Source organism: Miniopterus schreibersii (genome assembly GCF_964146895.1).
Source record: "Miniopterus schreibersii genome assembly, chromosome: 1".
Classification (NCBI taxonomy): domain Eukaryota; kingdom Metazoa; phylum Chordata; class Mammalia; order Chiroptera; family Miniopteridae; genus Miniopterus; species Miniopterus schreibersii.
In genome coordinates, this window is record NC_138101.1 from 191,251,279 (window position 1) to 191,270,086 (window position 18,808).

At 46.0% G+C, this 18,808-nt stretch overlaps 1 protein-coding gene across 1 annotated transcript in view; it reads left to right on the forward strand.

The window, feature by feature from the left end:
• Positions 1–18,808, forward strand: part of KCNK10 (potassium two pore domain channel subfamily K member 10) — a gene marked incomplete at its 5' end in the record, with an annotated part of 62,950 nt that overhangs the window by 23,967 nt on the left and 20,175 nt on the right. The window contains one exon of the mRNA XM_081127577.1: positions 10,947–11,107. Within this exon, the coding sequence (XP_080983703.1) occupies positions 10,947–11,107 (161 nt within the window). The remainder of the gene's footprint in view (positions 1–10,946; positions 11,108–18,808) is intronic.

Sequence of the window (18,808 nt, forward strand, 5' to 3'; positions counted from 1 at the left end):
TAGGATCCAGGAGGTCTCAGTTCGATTCCCGGTCGGGTCACATGCCCGGGTTGCAGGCTCGATCCCCAGTCAGGGGCGTGCAGGAGGCAGCCGATCGATGACTCTCTCATCATTGATGTTTCCTTCTCTCTCCCTCTCCCTTCCTCTCTCTGAAATCAATAAAAACATATTTTAAAAAAAAAAGAATGGCTCATGGGAGCAATATTCCCTGAGGTCTTTGTTGTTCAGAATGGCAGCTTTCCCCTTGAATGGCGGTTTGGCTGGAAATGAAAGCTTTGATCACATGTCTTTACAGGGTCTTGCAGGTGTTGTTTCACTTTCCTCTGATATTTATGCTGCTGTGGAGAAACCTCATGTCGGCCCAATATTTATCCCTTTTGTAAGCGACTTGATCTTTTATTAGTCTATGTAAAAGATATGTCTTTCTCTTTCATCTGATAGCACGACTAGGTTTTGTTTGATTTCAGGGAAGTTTTCTTGATTGTCACCTCTAAACGTTGTCTCTGTTGTATAGTGTTAGTTCTGTCCTTTGGCAATGATTCCAACTACACATATATTATCACTTTTTTGCCTGTATTTTATGTCTGTAATTTTCCTCTGTGCCTTTTTAACTCTGAAGATTTGGTTTTCATTTTGGTAATTTTACCCTCTCTGTTCCTTTTTCGGATGTCCTTCACAGTGCCTATTCCGCCATCTGTTCCTCCCAATTTCATTTTCATTTTGTGATCATTAGTGGATTTTTTTCCTTCCTATTTCTTTCCTGAATTCCATTAGCTCCCATTTCATCTTCACTGTCATCTCACTGTATTTTTTTCCTGATTCCTTGCATTTCTGCTTTGTGGTTTCTCTGTGAAGATTCTTGGAGGTGATTACTTCATAGTTCTTTACAATTTTGTCTGGTTGGGGTGACATTTTTCTACTGTCTTTCATCCATTGGTAAGTTTTGATGCTCTTTTCACTTTTTTTTTTTTTTTAATGGAAGCTTAATGTTGATGCTGGGCCAGTTTCTTTTTTAAATACTTGACACCAAACAGATTGGATGTTCCTGTACCGGCTATCTGCTGAATTTTCCATGGGGCTGGCGAGAGGAGAGCAGGGCGAAGCAGGTAGCCTTTCAGGTAGCACATCCCAACACTCTCTCCTTTCCTGCTGCCAAAGAGACAGCAGGCCCATCTGTGTTCTTCTATGAATAGTTCTACCTCATCTGTTTTTCTGGACCAGATTAAATTCAAGGGGGTGAGGAGGTTCTGCTGCTCTCTCTCTTCAACCTATATCCACAACCTGGTGCAAAGACATCTCTTTTGAAATTCAAGGTGAGACCCTTACCTCCATAATTGGATTTTTGCTGGTACTTTCTGAGATTTGCCACTGATGGGCTTTTATCATTCTCTGAATTTCTTTTTATTTTTTTTCTATATGGTGGAATCACTAAATCATATCCCCCTCCCAGCTCTGCTGAAAATGAGTTTGGCAGTTATCTTCCTCCATTCAATAGTGAAGTCACACGGCAATAAAACTTCTCATTCAGAAGAATGGGAGACACACAGCAGCCACCAGTCCTTAGCAATGAAGGACAGGCATTGGGAGGCCCCTGTGCCCTCACAATGGGAGGATTCCGTCACTAACACCTGCACGGAGCTCTCTCATCTGTTGCTCTCTGAAGACTGCTATGCCGCCTGGGAGGCTCTCTCTCTCCCTTTTCCTTCATGACCACATGGTAAGTGGGTGCTGCAGAGTATACCTTCCTTGGGGGACGCACATCTTTCGTGATCAACTTTTTATTGGTGTAAGTTTCAGAGGCTAAGGGTTGTTTTAGAAGCACAGATTTTTGTTGTTGTTTTTAGACCTAGCCTTTAGGACCTGTGTTGCCTCTACCTTGGTGCAATCAAGAAAGTTATGTGCAATAAGAAAATTCGGAATGAAAGAGAATTGTCATTCCTTCTTAGAAAGACTCTTCAACTCATTCTATGGCAGACTAGGTTCACACTTGCAAATCTGCAGATATATTAAGATCAGCTATTACAGATACTAGAGGCGTGCATTACACTAGCTGGACTGGGACCTAGAAGTCTTTTCAGACACTCCAGACCAGATCCTGCCATACTGGTCCACAGCCTCACAGCCCCCAAGATGAAAAGCATTCACATTTTCTTGTTTTATAGAATGGCTAAATCAGCGGTCTGTGCGATGCACTAAAAAGCACTCTAGCTTCTTTCATATGAGCCCTGATGGTACTTACTGTGTCAACTCATTAGGAACCCAGAGGTTTGGTTTATTGAACAACTGTGTTCATTGGCCCCACATGACATTATGTGATTAAGGAATGCTGCCTCTAATGAAAAACATTTGATATGTAACATCTCTTGCCTTTTTTAAAAATCTTTATTATTGAAAGTATTACAGGTGTCACATGTTTTTCTCCGAATTGACGCCCTCCACATCGCTCTTACCCCCTCCTCAGGCCTTCACCCTGTTATTGACTGTGTCCATGGGCTATGCATATATGCATATAACTTCTTTGGTTAATCTCTTCCCACCCTCCACCCCCCTTCCTTCTTTCCTCTGAAGTATGATCGTCTGTTGCATGTGTCAATATGTTTGGATCTATTTAGTTCATCAGATTCTTTTTGTTCATTAGCTTCTTCTTAAAGATGACCCTTCAACTTTTCCTGTAGTGCTGGTCTGGTGGTGATGAACTCCTTTAGCTTTTCCTTGTGTGAGAAGCTCTTTATCTGACCTTCAGTTCTAAATGATAGCTTTGCTGGGTAGAGCAATCTTGGTTGTAGTTCCTTGTTTTTCATCACTTTGAATATTTCTTGCCACTCCCTTCTGGACTGCAAGGTTTCTGTTGAGAAATCAGCTGACAGTCAAGTGGGTGCTCCCTTGTAGGTAACTGCTTTTCTCTTGCTGCTTTTAAGGTTCTCTCTTTGTCTTTAACCTTTGGCATTTTAATTATGATGTGTCTTGGTGTGGGCCTCTTTGGGTTCCTCTTATTTGGGACCCTCTGTGCTTCCTGGCTTGTAAGTCTATTTCTTTCCCCAGGTAGGGGAAGTTTTCTGTAATTATTTTTTCAAGTAGGTTTTCAATTTCTTGCTCTCTTTCTTCCTCTCTGGCACCCCAATAATACGAATGTTGGGCCTCTTGAAGTTGTCCCAGAGGCTCCTTATACTATCTTCATATTTCTGGATTCTTTTTTCTTTTTGCTCTTCTGGTTGGGTGTTTTTTGTTTCCTCATGTTCCAAATTGCTGATTTGATTCCCAGTGTCCTCTACTCTACTGTTGATTCCATGTAAATTATTCTTCATTTCAGTTCGTTTAGCCTTCATTTCTGATTGGTACTTTATTATGTCACCAATTTTCTCAGTTGTTTTAGTAATAATATGCTTAAACATCCTTATAAACAAAATTCTGAACTCTGTATCTGTTAGCTTGCTTGGGTCTATTTCATTTAGTTCCTCTTCTAGAGATTTCTTCTGTTCTTTCCTTTGTGACATGTTTCTTTGCCTCCACATTTTGGCTGCTTTCAGGCGTTTGTTTCTATGTATTAGGTAGAGCTGCTGTGTCTCCTGGAATTTGTAGAGTGGCTTTGTGTAGTAGGTGTCCTGTAGGGTCCAGTGGCCTCCCCAGTCACCTGAGCTGGGCCTTCCAGGTGCTCCCTGTGTGGGGTGTGTGCACTGTCCTGTTGTAGTTGAGCCTTGGTTGCTGTTGGCGTCCCTGGGAGGAACTGACCCTCAGGCCAATTGGCTGTGAGGACCAGCTGCAACTACAGCCAAAGAGCTTCTGTGCTGGAGACACCCCTATGGAGCAGGATTTACTTCAGTGGGGCTTTGATATTCACCAAGTGCGCCCCTTGAGTGTCACTCGTGGATGTGGAAGGGCTGTAATCCAGCATGGTAGAGTCTGAGCACCAGGTGCACTGTCTCTGGGGCCTCCCAGGAGGTGCAAAGTAAGCCTGTGCCAGTGTCTTGCCCAGGGCCACCCAGCATGAGCTACACAGCAAACCGTAGTTGTGCTGGGCTTGGAGGTGTCAGGAGAGACCAAGCTATGAGCCAATGCAGCTGCTGCTAGTGCCAGGCCTGGGGCCACTTATCAAGCTGCATGGGGCCCGCTGCTGCTTGTTTGAGAGATTTTAGGAAAGTCCTAAGCATGAGGCTGGAGAGGCCATTTGCACAGAAAAGCCCCTGGAAATGGCCTGGATGAGCTGCAGGTGGGGAGGGGCGGGGCCTCCGGGAATCACGGGGCGGGGCCAAAGGTGAGTCAGGTGCTGGCGACTCAAACATGGCGCCCGCCTGCCGGCTGTGTGCGGGGAGGACTCGCCACAGGAGCCATGGCCTCCGCCAGCCCTTCTGCCTGGGAGGAAGCCGCCCTCCGCCTCTCGCCCGGATCTCAGGCAAGTTAGTTCCCCCCGAGTGTCCCGGGTCCTTTCAGGCTGCTGCCCGGCGCTGGGCTCAGAGGGAGCGTCCGAGTGAGTCCGTGCCGGGCCCTTTAAGAGGAGCTGCTGGGGCTCCCGCGGCCTCCGCGACCCTCAGGGACAGTCCCCGCTGGTTTCACAGCCCGGAGCTGTGGGGACGTCTCTTCCCGGCCCTGGAGGCCTGGGCTGGGGGCCTGCTGTGGGGCTGGGACCCCTCACTCCTCCAGGAAACCCCCACAGCCGAGATGTCCTCCCAGGTTTAACCTGCAGCCCTGGGTGTGGGCCCCCAGCAAGTCTCCGGGATCCAGCCCAGATCCTCTCGCGTCTCCGCCCCTCCTCCCGGTCTCGGTGCTTCTTCAGCTCCCTGGTTGTGGGGCTTCTGTTCATCTGGATTTCAGGAGGCTCTGAGTGATGGTGGTTATGTATTTTAGTTGTGATTTTGATGTGGTTGCGTGAGGCGGCGGGTGCAGCTGTTACCTACGCCGCCAGCTTGTTTCCTCTCTTGCCTTTTTAATATGCTCATTCTAGAATCTCTGAGTTTGTACAAATGACACGTGGCCCTTGGTTTCCTACGCCTGGCATCCATTTACTTATTCTGGTAACCACTTCCCCAGTGGTCCTCTGTCCCACTCTTGGCCTCCAGCTCTGGGGGAAGAATCACCTTCTCTAGACTAAGAAATCCATTACCTTGCCCGTGAGTGGCCACAGTCCTTACCAACAAGAACCTCAGCTTCTGGGCTGTTACTTGACCTTTGGAGGAAGTGACTTCCTTTCTTATCGGGGGTAAATCTGGAAAGAGATAGGCCTAGGCCCCTGCTAGTGGTTTTCTTCCTTTCATGGGTTGCTCTGCCTGGAATTCAGCTAAAGATGCAGAGTAAGAAAAAGGGAGTGAAAAGTGGGGTCTTGTCCACACCCTTTGAGCTTTGGGTGGAGCTATCCATGAAGTGTTAAGAAATAAATGTCAAATCTCCTATTTACTGGGCACAATGCATTTCCTTTTCTGCCTAAGCCAGTCTGCATTGGGTTTTCTATTACCTAAAACTGAAAAATTCTAAGTAATACACACCTATGGGCCAGAGATCATGGAAGGGCAGTAAGTATCCTCTGACATCCATGGCTGGTGCCTGACCTTGCTGGACACTGCAGCTGCCATCGCCCACCTTCTTGGGCCACTTGTTCTAGATTTAAAGTCTTAGGCAGAGCATCCCATTGGGTGGACCTCTGTGTCCATGTGCTTGTGTCCTGGCTGCTTGGGAAGGTGCTGCCTCTATAGTGGGAGGCAGGATACTGTGTCATACCTAGACACAGGATAGGGACCTTATCTAAAAGTCTGAATGGAGATAGATGTTGAACAGAAAACGACTGTAAAACAGGCATGAAACAAAAACAAACAAGAATCAAACCCAACCTAAACCACAAGCACACTTCAGTACCGTGTCTCGGTGTTAGTGCTAGAGACTGGGTCCTTGTTCTGTTCAATGAAAAAAAAAGGCTATTTGGTCTCTCTTTCTCAATACATTGTAGAATAATGTGTTGTAAGTTGACCACCATTTAGCTGGCTAGATTTTAACTCCAGAGTGGAGAGTATTTATAAAGGCACATAGAGAATTCTAAAGGGAACCATAATACAATGTCAGTAGGATAATGAACTAAGGAAACAATTGTTTTTCATCATTCATTACATGTGGTAGCAAGGCTGAAAAGAAAACTCAGAACTCACTAATTCTTTTCATTTTTCCTGAGAAATTTTCTATAGTTTAGGAGTCAGGCAATGGAGCAGCTGGAGCCAAGGAGCTGTCTTTTCACTGTTTGTGAAATGCACAAGCGTTAGCCTGCTTGCCTGAGTTCATATAATATATGACATAACACTGTAAACATTTCTCCATATTACTACTCTTCTTCAAAAAGCAATCTTGGATGGGTTCCATTGGATCTACCATCCACGCTGTGACCCCACACTGTTGGAGGCTGAAGCTGTTTCTTCTTTCAGCATCATGATGAAAACTTCTGTGCGTGAAGTGTGGTCTTCATCTCTGGTTGGTGTTTCCTTGGAAAGATCCCCAAGGGATTGCTGTGGCAAAGGTCATGGACCTTTTAAAGGCTCACCAAATTGCCTTCCAGAAAGACTTTCATGAGCCGTGTGAGGTTATGTACTTTTCAGACACACAAAAGTGTGTTCATTGCTTAGAATGTGGGTAGAGAGATCTGAGGAACAATAGATTCTTTTCTGAAAAGCAGCGACCCTACTCAGTATCAGAAGTCCTTTTTATCTGAAGGTATAAAAGCCTTCTTTTTTTTTTTTTAGAAAGCTTTTCTTGTTCTCAGACATACAGATAGACAAGTATATGGCCAAAGAGGATGCATTTAGGCATTTTCCAAACCAGAAGCCCTGTCACAACCACAAGGAAGACTGGACTCAGCTCCATCTCCGTTGAGATCGCCCTGCACCTGTCCCCTTTCTCAGTAACTGATGCTGATGTGAGAAGTTCCACCTGCCTTTGAATGTGGACTCAGCGGGTGGGTCCCCAGCAACCGGCTTTTCTAAGCTGGAGGCATGACAACTTACTCTTGTATGCAGAGACTTTCCCACAATCACTTGCAAAAGGGCCACCAGGGATGGCATTCTGACCCACAGCTCCGAATGCAATTGCAGTTCAGTCTTTGAGGCGTTTTTGGATCAGTCAACAGACTCCACCCACATCAGTGAGAGCCCGTGGTCAGGTTCCAGATGGCAGCCAGTAACTGTGTTACTTGCCTGGAGGCCTCATTTAACAGTTGTGCCTGCCAAGGAACCAGAGCAGCTATTTCTAATTAACCGGCCCTTGCGTTGGCAGTTTAACCCATGATTTTGGAAACAGTCACTGTGGCTAACGTTCACTGAGCACTTACTAGGTTCCAGGCGCTGTGCTCCACATGCTTTGTTTCAATCTCTCATTAACCACATAAGGCAGGTACTGTTATGAGCCTCATTTTACCAATGGGAAGACTAAGGCTCAGAGACATTAAGGAACTTGCCCAATATCTCACAGTGAGTAAGCAACGGAGCTTCATTCAGCAGGACCAGCTACCTAGTGTGTGGGGTCCTGTGCACAGTGAAAATGTGGTCCCATGCTAAAGAATGACTGAGAATGTCAAAATGGCAAGAGCAGAGCATTAAACTCAGCTCGGGGCCCTTCTAAAGGGGGGGCCCTGTTTGCACAGGTTATACACCTATAACGCCAGCCCTGTGTGCACAGACATTCTGGTTCTAGAGTGCACACTCCTCACCACACTCCAGGGCTGCACAGCACGAGGTTTGGCAAAGATGGGACTTTGGCACGTAAATAGCAAATAGGAGCATAATCCGTGTGCTTCTCAGCCATGCGTCCTCTTTAGACATCAGCTTTCTTTTCATAGAAGGTGGGGACTGTTTCCTAGCTGGGGGTGAACAGAGCTGAGCCCCACCGTGGTCCTTCTCTTTCATAACAGACTGTCCTCTCTGGGCCAGTCATCTCCTCTGAAAGTCACCAGAAGCCAGTTGATGGAGTAGCTCTCTGGATGTCTTTTGCTCTACTTAAGTCCAGTTCCAATCTTCTGGGCTAGTTCTACCTGACTGGTTGCTTCTCTAGCAGCTATGTATCCCCTCTCACGTCCCAGCTTTCACAGCCCCCAGCTGCACCAAGTGATGCCCGCACCCCAAATCCAGGCATAGGCGCACACAGGTCTTTGGGCAGCCTGCCCGAGGCACAGACATTTTGTCCCTTGTCCTGGTGCTATGGGAGAACAGCAGAGTTCCCGGAAGGAAAGTAGAAGCCAACCATCTGTTTTCTCCTGGGGCTTCACTTTCCTGGAGACATGTTGCTCAGAAGTGATTTCTTCCTACAGAAAACCCGTAGCAAGATGATAATTGCTAATACTTACTGAGAGCTTCCTTTGCATCAGGCTTCACATACACGTGTTTAATCTTCACAGGTAACTGACTGCTTCACATGTAGCTCATTTCAACTTTATTAGCTATAAAGCGGGTGCTGTTAAGTAGCCTCACCTCTCAGATGAGGAATGTGAGGCAGGGAGGGCAGGGAGGTTGCCCAAGATCTGCGAGTTAGTAAGAGGAAGAACCAGAACAGGAATCCACATGATCTCTAGCTCTAGAACCTACGCGCACCCCTTACACCTCACTTTCAAGCTCTCCCAAGCACTCTGGGAGGCTGGGCAGGGCACTCTAACAGGCCCTGCAGAACTAGAGCCAAAACCCCAGGAACGTGGCCCTACTGTTGCCTCAGAACAAAGTTCCAAAATGTAATTCCTGGGATTTTCCTAGAGTGACAGTGTTGACGGTCAAACTGAAGTAGTCACTCCAAATAGCTCATGAGAGGCAGGGGACCACAGTGTGTGCACACGCACGCCCACGCACAAAACACAGCGTTGCTCAGGAGTGGCGAGCACTTTGTGTCTGATACGATGTGATGCCCTTAAATGTACTTAGAGACTTATTTAAATATCACTTCGCTAGTGCCCTTACCTAAGAACTTGGCTTTAATTTTATTTGTTCTTGTCTGTGAAGCACTGAATAAATGAGCCAATAACAATAATGCTCCTTTGCATTGGTATAGTGCTTTATACATTTTCCATGTCGCCCTAGAACCCCTCCAACACTAGGGTTTGCAGCGGGAAGTGAGTCTAAGGACAAGCGGGTAGAATGAGGTGACTTGGATCTGGAGCCTCTGTCTTCTTACTTCTCTCTCAGGCTCCTCAGTGACTCTGGAAGACCCCTGACCCAGGCAGGGATGGGGGTATGTCCTGTCTGAGAGCTGGAGGAAGGGAATGCAGCACTTGTCAGGGCTAAGAAGATGCCTAGTCAGCAGGTTCAAAGCCTCGGTTTGTTTGCCAGTATCTGCAACATATTTCTTTCTGAATTATTGAACTAAAAAAAAACCTAGATTCCCTGACAGTAATCACGCAATTATGAGACAGCCAAGCAAGAGTCATAAATGTTTCCAGAAGTTACTAGAATGTTTCCCAGAGTCACCCATATAGGAACACTCCCTTTCCAAGAGGGCTATGTTATATAGATCGGATTACTCTTGAGGGGGATGGTTAGAAAAAGGATTGCGTCCAAGTTCCTGAAAGTACCTGAAAAAAGTTCCAAGGGGTTTTTTTTTGCATTAAGTCAAAGTGGTGGTGAGTAAAAGAAGTGAGAGGTTAGGAGGCTTGCCTGAACACTCATTGATGAAACGGCAACTGTAATTTAGATCATTTGTGATAAGAGGTTTGAATGACTCTGAGTGGGAAATTGAAAAGGAAAAAAGCTAGGTGACTCATTACTCAAGGGCAGAAAGTGAGCTCTGTGCGTGCGTCGGAGAATGAGCGAAGAACTCATCAACAAGGTCCTTTCCTGTGTTGCATCCCCAACATGCTGATAACCATGAACCCAATCACTCTCCCACTGGTGGCTTTAGAAACTGACCTCACCTGAGTAACCCTGATATGGGACAATAGTTAGGTCACTATCTAGATACTCCTTGGCATGAAAATGAATAAAGTAATTCAGACTCTCGTTACTATACAACATGTGCTAATGCCATAAGCCATCTTCTTTCTTTCAACACTGCTCTCTTTAGCCCCATAAATAAAGAGTAAGGCCACTAGTCACTGTACCTAAGTTACTTAGGTAATTGCAGAATTCTTAAGAATGCAGATGCAGGTGTTTTTATAGCACTATTTGACAAACATACTAGTAGACCTGGCTATGAAAGGATTCTTTTGTATGTAACATCCATTCCACTGGCAAACATTTATTTAGCACTTGATAAACCTCAGTGCAAGAAGTGGGTGGGAGGACAGGCTGGACTCAGAGATAATGCAGGGTTCCCAGTAAAGAGAAAAAGAGCCAGGCCGAACTCAGCATCACTGTCCGTGTGGGAAAGAGGCACGGTCTCCCCCCACACCCCGCTCTTTACTGTTGTCAGGCTTCCCAGGGTGAGGCTGTATGATCCATGGGTCCTTTCTGAATTTGTGCTAGACCACATAGCCTCCTTAATGCGGAGCGCCCATGACCCTAGGAAGGCAAATGTTGAAGGCAGCCACAGTCTGGCCAGTGGAGGGGCTGCCCATGGGATGAGACTATAAAGGAGGGGCTCTTTTCCAATCTAAAAGCCACAATGGTGAGCCCTTTTCAAGGTGTGCAGGTGTCCCGAAACCAGACAGGTCCGGGATGTTGGGTGTTTCTGAAATGGATGGTTCCATTTTCCATTAGAAATGCAAGTCTGGGTGACCACTAAATTCCTAAAATGTAATCTAACTAAAAACATTCAATGCAGGAAACCTGGATCTCCTTTAAACTATTTACAAGAGAGAAGGAAAGGAGGCAATGGAAAGGTGTTCTGAATTTTGTAATTTTATGGGCCTTTGAAATGAAGTTTACTTCCTAAAGCTCATCAAGGGTGGGGGTGGGGTACAGAAACGTTTTAAAGGCTCTGTGGAGTCTTTGCTTCCAAACTCTTCTTTCTCTGCCACCTCACCACTCTCCCTCTCTCTTTTTAATATTTCTCACCAGGGTATGGGAATATTGCTCCAAGCACTGAAGGAGGCAAAATCTTTTGTATTTTATATGCCATCTTTGGAATTCCACTCTTTGGTTTCTTATTGGCTGGAATTGGAGACCAACTTGGAACCATCTTTGGGAAAAGCATTGCAAGAGTGGAGAAGGTCTTTCGAGTGAGTACTGCCTCTATGTCAACCCTGACCTCTGGGATCCAATTGGCTATAGTCTGGCGGGATCCAGAAGGAATCGGCTGGGTGCTATCATATCATTACCTCTTCTAAGGGAATAGCCTAATGTTATGATCATATTTTCTGTTTGGCTGATGGTAGTCAAAGGTATCGTGCCTCAACTCTTCTCTTCGGTAGTTAGTTATCTTCTGTAGAGTGCTATTTCTGGAATCGCAGCACAGAAGGTTAAGTATGGATTTGTCAGCACAGATTTTCTGAAGACGTGAAGCATACTCTGTGGTTCCTTAGTGTATTTGCAATAAAGTAGAGAACTGTAAATTCATCCATTTTGTTTTGGGAATATCTTTCTTCCATTTTATTTGGAAGCACAGTGTCTTCAGTCTGATCCTGGCTTCTGGGATCTCTTCCAGAGCCTGTCTTTTCTAGACACTGCTTCCTGCTTTGTATCTGCCTCCTCATGGCCCCTCCCTCTTTCTCGTTCCACTACTGAGTGCTCCCTCAGCAAGAGTACGCTGATGTACCAATTCATACTAAGGTGCTGATGACTGCTATTGTGTTAGTGGGGGTGGGGTCTCCTCTTAAGAATACTTACCTCTTTAAACAAGGGACAAAAGCCTCAACTCAAGTAATTTCTTTACTCAAGATGGCATCGCTGGCACCAGTGACAGGCATGTGAAGTACATGTGATTGGACTGGGGTTCCCAAGGAAGGCCCTTTAGCTCATAGCCATTCATAATAATTTAACGGAACACTTGTTTTGCTTTGCTGTAAGGTGGTTTCTGCTGTTTTTCTCATTATTGCCCCACAGTTCAAGTGTTTCAAACCTTGAAATTTCTTTAGGAAATTTTTCTCATGATGACTTAATATTTAAAAATGACTATTTGAGATCTTTTTTAGAATCTAGCAGTGATGGGAAAGATAGGTCAATGAGTGGCAAGCTCTAAATCTGAACTTGTTTTTCCTAGACAAGAAATCATGACTTCAGTTTTTCTTTAGAAGATTATGCAAGGGAGTTCCCCAGCTCAGTTTGTCAGAGCAGTTTCAGCTGGTCAGAGTGGATGGATCAGACCCTACGGCTGGCTTAGAGCCACCTTTTGTAAGCTCAGTGATCCTGGGTGAGCTGCCTCAGTTTACTCATTGGCAAAAGGGGGTAGAATTCTCATCTACTTCATAATCTTTTAGTTATGGTTAAATGAAATAACATATGGGAAGAGCCTGGCTTGGGGCCAGACACTTAGAGTTCAGAGGTACTGCGTGTCTGTCTCCTGAACAAAGTGTTTGTTGGCAGGCTAGCCACCCATTCAGACGTCATGCTAGCAGCTCGGGAGTATGTGTGCTTTTTCTGGAATGTCCCCCAGGCTTTGCTCCCTAAGTTCGGGCTGGTCAGCCAGCCTCATTAGAGCCTGCACCTGGGCTCAGCGGTCACCATGGAAACCGCCAGAGCTCAGCTTCTCTGTTTCTCGGAGGTTCAGGTCTCCCTGAACCAAACAGGGCAACCCTGTCTCCAAGAGCTGTTCTTGGAAGAGCCCTGTTAGCCCTCCAAGCTAAATATAAAAATGTATTGCCGTGTCTTTATTTGTAGAAAGAAGTGATTGGAGTACAAGCTTTTGAAATTCCTCTTTATAAAAAAAATATGAGCAACTATATTCTAAACGAGGAAGGAGGTTGCGCTCATTTGATGACATCTGCTACCAAATTTGGGGACTTAGTTTTTCCCCTAATGTATTTTGAACTCTGAGTCCTGTTCTCCTTCCCCTGAAAGCTGCCTCTCAGTGGACCATTCATCGGGCTCTGGGACAGAGCCTTAAAAATCTCACATTTCACTTTTATGCTCATGGCCCACTCAGTTCCTTACAACACCATCCAAGACTGGGAGTCTTCCAGGAAGCTAAGGCGGAATATTATGGAACTGGCGTCACACAAAGCAGGCATTCGCGGCCCAGTGGAGGGCGCTGTTGGAAGGGATGAAGAGTTCCAGGACCCACACAGGGGCAGTCTGGCAGCAGCAGAAAATCTCCAAACTCCTTGCCATTCATTTAAACTACATCTAAAATGCCAGTTACTCTCAGGTGATTATTTGAGACTTTGAAATTATACAAACCAACAAGCCTTGGGGTTGTGATTTCTGGTTCCCTCGGGGAAGGCTCATTGTTTTTGTTTTTGTTTTTGTTCTTTCGCCTGCTCAATGATTGTTAAGCCTTTCCCTTCATTTGTTGTGGGTTTTTTCCTCAGTTCTTGGGATAGAGAGGATTTTTAGCAGAGTGAAGATAAAAGTTAAAATCAACCTTCTAGCTGCCCGTATTCTGAAGTGACATGATTTGGTCCTTCTACCACATCTGAACCTCATTTTAAAGAGTTGCTGAGGGTGTCTGCATTATTTAGGAATGCTTCTGGCTACAGAGGAATAAAATGCTTGGCTGTTGGAGTTCTTATGGGGTGAATCAAAGAAAACACCCTTTCGCCCTCTGAAGCTCAGAACTAATCAAGTAGACATAGGAGTCGTATGGAATTAAAATATCAACTTCATTGCTAATAACCTCATCAGAGAATGCAGCGTTAGCTTTGATGCCAGAGGGACTTAGTAACCACCTCATCCTAAATTAGAAGGACTCCCTGCTGTATTAGTTTTCTATTGCTGTGTAAGAAATTATCACAAATGCAGATGCTAAAGACAGCACCCATTTCTTATGCCACAGTTCTGGGGCTGACCACATCGCTGTGATGAGCTAAATTAGAATTCTGTCCGTAAAGAAGTTTGGGTAAACAAATGACAGCATCTGCCACAGGTGTCATCAGCTTCTAGTCACACAGACCACTTACAGGAAGCTGACCTCCCTCCCTTTTGTCATAAGTCAGGTGGCCTTTGGGATCCTTGAATCACTTAGGGAAGACTGGATTATGCTATGGTAAAAACAACCCATTTACTCTCACCTCTGCCAGGTCTGCCAAAGCCCAGGCAGCTCTCCAGGTTTTAGGGTGTTTTTTGGGGAGAAGGGGGTTGTAGAGATAGGCATTGCACACTGGTTCTTAAGAGCTTTGGCCTCCAGTCATGGCCATTGGCCTGAACTAGTCGCATAGACCCACTGCAAAGGGAGCCTGAATTGTTTTGTTTGATCTCCAGGAAGGGAGAGAGATGGGAAAATTGGTGACCACTAGTGATCTCATGTGCATATTCCCTGGGACTGTTCCTGGGCTCACTGTAGGGCAACAAGCATCCTTAGGATTTAGAATAGAAGGCCTGTAGATCACTCTTTGGGGAACACTACTCTGGTGAGACTCATTTCACGTCCAAGGATTAGAGCCCGCGATTTGCTCAGTAATTTCCCTAGAGTGACACAGTGAGTTGGGGGCACAGCCTGGACTCCAACCAGTAATCTTGTCTCCTCTTCCAGGTGGGCCACAAATATTTACTGTCAGAGGTGTGAACTCACACCATGAAACCATTGTGGAGTTTAGGTGTTTTGGATATACCATGCTAATTCATGAAGATGATTTAATTTATTTATATTTATGTAATATAAAGTAAAAATAATTTTTCCTACGTTCCCAAGGGGACATCTGGGCAGTTAGCAAGGAAGGATAGTGATTTGGGATTATGCAGGGCTGATCTTGGGTTCCAAAGGAGATTTGGGGAGTGGGCAGCCTCTCTCTCTCCTGCTGTGGGCTGGCTTCTTTGCTGGACCAGACCAACTGTCATTTGCTAGGATGCTGAAGGAAAATTGGTCAGATTTTGGACTGGATCCCATTTTCTTGCTCTGAGCTGGACTTTAGCCTCTGGTGGGAAGCAGCCGCCTCTTTTTCTCTGGCTGACCAGCAGGCTTCCTGATATTACCTCTATAGTCAAGGGGCACCCTTTCTCTTTTCCTTCTCTAGTCTTTTCCCCCAAGAATACTGCAGAAATGTTTATTTGCCTTTGCACCCAAAGAAGCCTGGGTGTGGCTGACAAATAATAAAACATTAGTCTAGGTTTATCGGTGCCATGATAACCCAGGGACTTTGGAGCCTGCCAGATGCTTAAAACCAGGTGAGGACGGTCTCAATCTGCTAATGATGTTCAATTAGTGAGCTAATCAATCACTTTGGATTGTAGGAAGGCGCTGGCGGTGGAAGCCAAGGACTCCTGGAGGCCTCTGCCATGTGCCTGGCAGAGTAGAGGAAGGATCTGAAGGACACATTGGCAGGAGGCTTCTGTTTCTCACAAGGAGTCTTTGAGCTAGTTCCCAGCTCAAAGGGGTTAACTTAAAAAATTATTATTTCAAGAAGATAAAAACCTTTGTTTTGGAAACGGTGTTATTTTCAGCTCTGCAGGTACAATTTTCAAGTCCTAATAGTAGTGGAAATGTTCACTGAGGAATTAGTTATGCGCATCAGCATTATACCTAAGTAGGTGTAGGAAGCCAGGTGGTGAGCTGAGAGTGCCCCAGAGAGAGAGAGAGAGAGAGAGAGAGAGAGAGAGAGTGTGTGTGTGTGTGACTCCCTCTATAAAATGCCTGCCCTACTGCATACCCTACTAAAAATTCCTGAGAACTAATTCAATGTGAGCTTATTTTTATCACAACGAGGACTGCTTTCACAACGTGAACAATTGCTTTCTTATTTTCCCTAAGGGTCCAGAGGGAGTGGGACGTAATTGTTCTAAAATGCAAAGAAGGCAAATATACTTAAACCTTTATCAACCAGGTCTCTTCTAAATTAGGTCAAGGATGTTGTCTAGCTTTAGTGATAGATCTGGATGTGCACTTGGGACGGACCACATAAACGACATGCACAAAACAGACTACATGACATCTCTCAATGACAGCCCATGTCAGTTTGTCCATAATGGACCCTTCTTTCCTTCCCCTTCAGCCTCAGCACTACTGACATTTTAAGCTGAATAATTGTCCTGTGCAGCATCCCTCTCCCCTTACTCATTAGATGCCAGTATCATGGGGCCCGCAGTTATGTCGGCCAAAAATGTCTCCAGACATTACTAAGTGTCCCCTTGAGGACAGAATCATTCCAGTTAAGAACCACGGCTCTGCTGAGATATAAAGGGTCAATTGCCCCACAGGTCCCACAAGTCATGTCCTGGTCTCCCGGCTGAGTCTTCCACACGAGTTCTTGTGTCTCTACCAACAATCTTACCCAGTTCTTCACTGCCAAGGCCGTTCCTACTCAGAACTCTCCTCCCTCAGGTCCTCACAGTGGGCTTTAGAGATTTTACACTCTGGAGTAAGACCATGTTTCCTCAATAAGGGAAAATGCCTGGGGGCTTTCCTAGGATAAACATATCAAGGTAGGTCGTTCTGCTAATATTATTTTTTTAATATATCTTTATTGACTTCAGAGGGAGAGGAAAGGAGTGGGAGAGAGAGATAGAAACATCAAGGATAAGAGAGTCATTGATCGGCTGCCTCCTGCTCGCCCCCAATTGGGGATGGAGCCCGCAACCAGGGCCTGTGCCCTGACCGGGAATCGAACAGCGATCTCCTGGATCCTAGGTTGGTGCTCAACCGCTGAGCCACGCATCCGGGCTCTGCTGCTGTTCTTGAGCGGACTCAGTGGGATCTAATCAAATATACGAGCCTTTCTCCTCCTCAGCTTCTCTTTCATAGCCGGCCAGCGCCCCATTGGTCTTTCCAGTTGTCCTCTGAGATCACTGGCCTTTAAAATGTATCGCACTCTTTTCTATAAAGAGTAAAGCTATGCCTAACATATAACCACTTAAAAGAGCGCCTTGATCATGTTGAACACCAAAACATTTTTATTGTAGTTTTAACAGAGTCTCTCTTTTCCTTTCTGACAAACTTTGACTGTAGGTAATTTCTGGCAATCTGTCGCTTCTGGGAAGTCACTCGTGAATTCTGCATGTAGGGAACTTTGCAGGGAGACTTGGATTTGCCATTTGTCCAAGAGGATTTGATTCTGTTACATTGGGGGCAAATGTGAGAGGCAGGGCCCTGCGCTGTGCCTCCCTCTGGCACCTGCCCCCTCTCCTGTCCTCACCTCCACGTGTGTCCCCTGCTTGTTCCCATCCTGCTTCCTCAGCCCTGGCCCTGCAGCAGAGCTACTGGGAGGGAGGGCGGCCTAACGCCAGGCCACCTGGGGCCTCTGCACACCGGTGACGCCGGTTCCCACCCTGCTTTGCCGCTACTCTGAAATCCCTTTGTTCACCCAGCAGTGATTCCCTCTCCAGCTCCCCCTCATTGCTTCTCCTTCACACATCTCCCAGGTCAGCTTAATGAGCAATTATTAAATAGCGGCCTCTGTGTTCACAACTGTGGGATATGTGGCAATAAACAAGAGAGAGTTTTTTCACCTGAGTAGAAAACAGGCACGCGTAACGACCAATGTCTCTGGTGAGCACGGCTCTGGGGCAGGCAGCCTCTGAGGTCACACTGCCTCAGTGCCTAAGCCCTGCAACCTCAGGCTGTGCCTCAGTTTCCTCGTTTGAGAAATGGGGATGAAGTTCGTAGCTACCTCTTTTGGTACTTAGCTGATGCTTGCGAGCAATGCCTGGAGTACCATCAGCACTCAATGAGTGGTGAACGCTGTTATGACAGGCACCTGTCAGCTCTGAAAGCTCAGAGGAAGGACTGTGAATCCCAGCTTGTATATTTGACAGCACACACATCTTCGGTGGTGCACCCGTCTTAGGTTGCTGATGGATTCTTCTCTTTAAGTGAAGCATGAGGGTCGTGAAACTAAGGGCTACCGTGTCTTTCTTTTCCTGTACCCCTGCTCAGCACTAAGCACTTTGGAGGTGTTCAGTAAGTACTTTATCAATTTTGAATTCACTGGGAATGAGGGAGGAGTGAACTAGATTCCTTTGCACACACCCAAGGTGTGTAAGCTGTGCAGTGAAGAAGAGGCGCGTGATGCTGCGGCCCTCAGTCCTGCCTGCTGGGAGGGAGGGCTTGGGGCTGGGACTCGTCTCCCCTCACCAGTTACTGCCCTCAGAGGAAGAGCTGCCTTGGCCTTGACTCGGCCAAGAAGAATACGGAAGGTCTGAGTGTACCCCTGCCAGTCTGTCTGTGCAAGTGGGGGGGAAGGTGCTCTGCGCTCTCAGCTGAACTTAACGGGCTGCAACTGTTCACGCAGATATGTCCATGATATTCACTCCATACATAGATTCTAGTAAAAGGAAGATCCAAGAATGAGACAGGATTTATTTCAGCTGCTTGCTGGTTGCCTCTCAGCCTGTGGCTGCTCTTACTAGATCTTGAAGGCATGGGCCAGTTCATGTTTTTTTAAAGCATCGAAGTGTTCCTACACTTTCTTCCCCAAAGATAACTGGCCCTCAAATATCAGAGTAGAGATTTGCTGCGTTTGTGTTTAGATACTGCATCTTGCCACGTTGGTGCCAGTTACATGGAGCGATGTCCCCTAGGTTAGTTTTTTCCACCCTTTGGCAGAAGTGAATTTTACTATAAACATCAACAGTCGTTCTATGTGAGCCTGGGGAATGGTAGAAAGGGCTCGTGTTATATTATTATTATTAATATTTGTCTCTCTACATGTCTACCCCCCAGGTTCCCTTTACTGCCGAGTTGGCACAAACCAATGCATTGGGCATCTCCTATCAGTTATCAGGACTTTCCCTTTTAATTTAACACTGCTTTGCAGTTTAGTTTGAAGGGGTAGAAACAGGGATATAAATATAGCGTGCAGTTAAAAAAGGGAAAGGAATCTCTGCATGATTTT